The sequence below is a fragment of the Buceros rhinoceros genome, unplaced genomic scaffold (genome assembly GCF_000710305.1).
Source record: "Buceros rhinoceros silvestris isolate BGI_N320 unplaced genomic scaffold, ASM71030v1 scaffold19896, whole genome shotgun sequence".
Taxonomy (NCBI): domain Eukaryota; kingdom Metazoa; phylum Chordata; class Aves; order Bucerotiformes; family Bucerotidae; genus Buceros; species Buceros rhinoceros.
Genome location: NW_010419557.1, coordinates 1 through 2,716, shown reverse-complemented (window position 1 = coordinate 2,716; position 2,716 = coordinate 1). Strand labels below are relative to the sequence as shown.

The 2,716-nt window shown below is 62.8% G+C and overlaps 1 protein-coding gene across 1 annotated transcript in view; it reads right to left on the bottom strand.

Annotated features, from left to right (window-relative positions):
- FGFR4 (fibroblast growth factor receptor 4) overlaps positions 1-2,711 on the bottom strand; it is a gene marked incomplete at both ends in the record, with an annotated part of 5,780 nt that extends 3,069 nt beyond the window's left edge. Inside the window, 9 exons of the mRNA XM_010138996.1 lie at positions 36-157; positions 406-551; positions 767-960; positions 1,034-1,172; positions 1,291-1,481; positions 1,778-1,901; positions 1,989-2,155; positions 2,308-2,397; positions 2,498-2,711. Of these exons, the coding sequence (XP_010137298.1) occupies positions 36-157; positions 406-551; positions 767-960; positions 1,034-1,172; positions 1,291-1,481; positions 1,778-1,901; positions 1,989-2,155; positions 2,308-2,397; positions 2,498-2,711 (1,387 nt within the window). The remainder of the gene's footprint in view (positions 1-35; positions 158-405; positions 552-766; positions 961-1,033; positions 1,173-1,290; positions 1,482-1,777; positions 1,902-1,988; positions 2,156-2,307; positions 2,398-2,497) is intronic.
- Between the last annotated feature and the right edge of the window lie 5 nt (positions 2,712-2,716).

The window sequence follows — 2,716 nt, the reverse complement described above, 5'->3', positions numbered from 1 at the left end:
CTCTGCACTTGGGACACTGGCAGGGGCGCCGTTACCTTTCAGCATTTTGACAGCCACAGTGACAGCTCTGTCTGGCCGCTCTCTGTCGATGCCGTAAGCCTCTGCCCGCACCACCTGGCCGAAGCAGCCTTCCCCCAGGGGCTTGCCCAGCACCAGCCTGGCAGGGACAGGCAGAACCGTGAGGGACCACAGGGTTGGCACCACCCCCTGCCACCATAGAGCTGAACCCCAAAGGGGTTCAGACTCTCTCCATCTGAGCTGAGTCCCAGCACCTCGGGATACAGAGGTGCTGGGGTGTCTGGTGATGGCTGGAGACCTCCCCATCCAGCACCCACATGCTGCCATCCCCAGGGTGGCTGGGGAGAGCAGCCCCCAGTCCCAGATCTGCCCTGTGTGGCACCGTACTTGTCTCGGGGGAACTCCCACTTGGCATCAAGGGGCAGGTCCAGCTCCATAACCCCAGACAGCATCGGGGCACAGCTGGAGGAGAGACGAGTGACGCGCATCAGGGATGTGCTAGACTTCCCAGAGGAGCTGGAGTCCAGTGAGAACTGTGGAGAGAGCCCATGGGACCTCAGCCACCTTGCCCCACGCTCTGGGGCCAGAGACCCCTCACTTGGAGCAACAGGGCAGGGGAGCTGCAGAAGGCAGCAGAGATTGCAGCCCCCAAGGCTGGCAGCAGGGTAAGGTGTGATGGGAACAGGTGGCAGAGCCAGTAGGTCACCAAGGTCCCGCCATGCCTCCAGGGCTCCAGCTCAGCACCCACCTGTCGGATGAGCGGGAATTTGGAGAGCTTGTGGACTGCCATGGGCTCCAGGGGCTGCTTGCTCGACTGAGTCTGCATCCGGCAGAGCACCACGATGATGAGAGCCATGGCCACGGCCAGCGAGCCCGAGGTGTAGATGATGATGTCTGTGTACTTGCTCTCAGGAGCTTCCGTTTCCCGCACCAGCTCCTCTTCTGGAGGGGGTGAATGAGGTGGCCTGAGCCATGGTCTCTGCGTGCTGTCCCACACCAGGACACCCACACTGACCTGGCAGGACGGTGAGCCAGGCAGACTGGTAGGAGAGGCCGATGGAGTTCCCCGCCAGGCAGGTGTACTCTCCAGCATCCTCCGCGGAGACATTGCGCAGGTACAGCACCTCCACCTCAGAGCTATTGATGTCTGCAGTCTGCCAGGGAGAGGGGTGGATGCTCAGCATCCCTTCTTATCCTTGGGGGGCTCTGTGCACTCCCTGTCGCCAGTTTAGGGTGGGCAGCTGGGACTCAGGCGCTTTCAGCCCTTGTTACCTTGAGCACTTGTACGTAGGGGACCCCATCAGGACCATAGCTGCTGCCGTTCACCTCGATGTGCTTCAGCCACTGGATGTGGGGCTGGGCATCACTGTAGACCTTGCAGAAGAACTCCACATCACTGCCCACCAGGGCTGTGGTGTTGGCGGGAAGCCCAGCCTGCAAGATGGGCCTGTGCGGGGACCTCTCTGTGCAGAGGAGAGCGGAGCAGTGTCACCGACACTGTGGCCCAGAGCAGGGGCTCCTTTCTCCTTCCCTCTCAACCCACTACGAAGCCACAGAGAGCCCTTCCCCAGCCCTACAGCAGACCAGTGCAACCTGCTTTCCACCCTCACATTCCTGGGGTGCGAGGGACACGCCGACTGCGCCAGCAGAGAGGACACGAACAGAGGCTCCGCAACTCCCTTCTCCGTGACCCTGAACCCGCTGCCCGGCACAGGGGGAGCATGGAGCCAGGACCAATGCCACACCGAGGAGCACTCACCCAGCACGTCCAGGAGGTAGCTGTAGCGGATGCTGCCAAACCTGTTCTCCACCAGGCAGGTGTAGTTGCCGCGGTCAGAGGGCACCACGCTCTCCATCACCAGGCTCCAGTGCTGGTGCCGGAGCTGCAGAGGACGGAGGCAAGGCGGCAAGGTGTGATGGGGGGCTGGACCCCGGGAGGGGAGGTTGTGGTGGGGAGACTTGGCCCTTACCCGGATGCCTCCGATGCGGTGCTCGCCCCTGAACTCACGCCCGTTCTTGAACCAGCGGATGCTGGGGCTGGGGCTGCCTGAGGCTGGGCAGCGAAACTTCACAGTGTTCCCTGCAGGGACCGCATACAGCTTCTTGTCCATCCGGTGCGGGTGAGTCCAGTAAGGAGCTGGGCGACATGGGACGTACAGTGGGAGGGGGCCAAGGGGCAGCACGGGGGCTGCAGGAGCTCAGCCCACTCACGCCATGAGCAGGAGGCAGCAGGACCCTGTGCTCCTGGACCTGCCCCAGCTGCCCTTTCCTGCCTGGGCTGGCACTGACCTCTGTGCATGTAGACAGGCTCCTCATGTCGGTCCCCATGGGTACTGTCCCCATCACTGTCTTCATCATCATCACCTGACGCCAGCGAGTCTGCAAAGGAAAATGGGTTGAAAGGAACGTCCCTGCCTGCAGGGCTGGGCGGGCAGCTGCTGCCCCCGGGCAGGGAGCTGGGCACTGCCAGGGCTCCTACCCATGACAGAGATGGTGAAGTTGCGTAGGATCTCCCCAGTCCCCCACGCCTGGCACATGTAGAGCCCCGAGTCCTCGTAGGCAACCTCTGAGATCTCCAGCAAGGTCTGCTGGAGACGGATGCGACCGCCCGGGACGAGCGGCTGGGACTCCTTGTACCAGACCACACTGGCACCGCTCTGGTTGGTGTCACAGTACAGCTTCAATGCGTTGCCCGGGT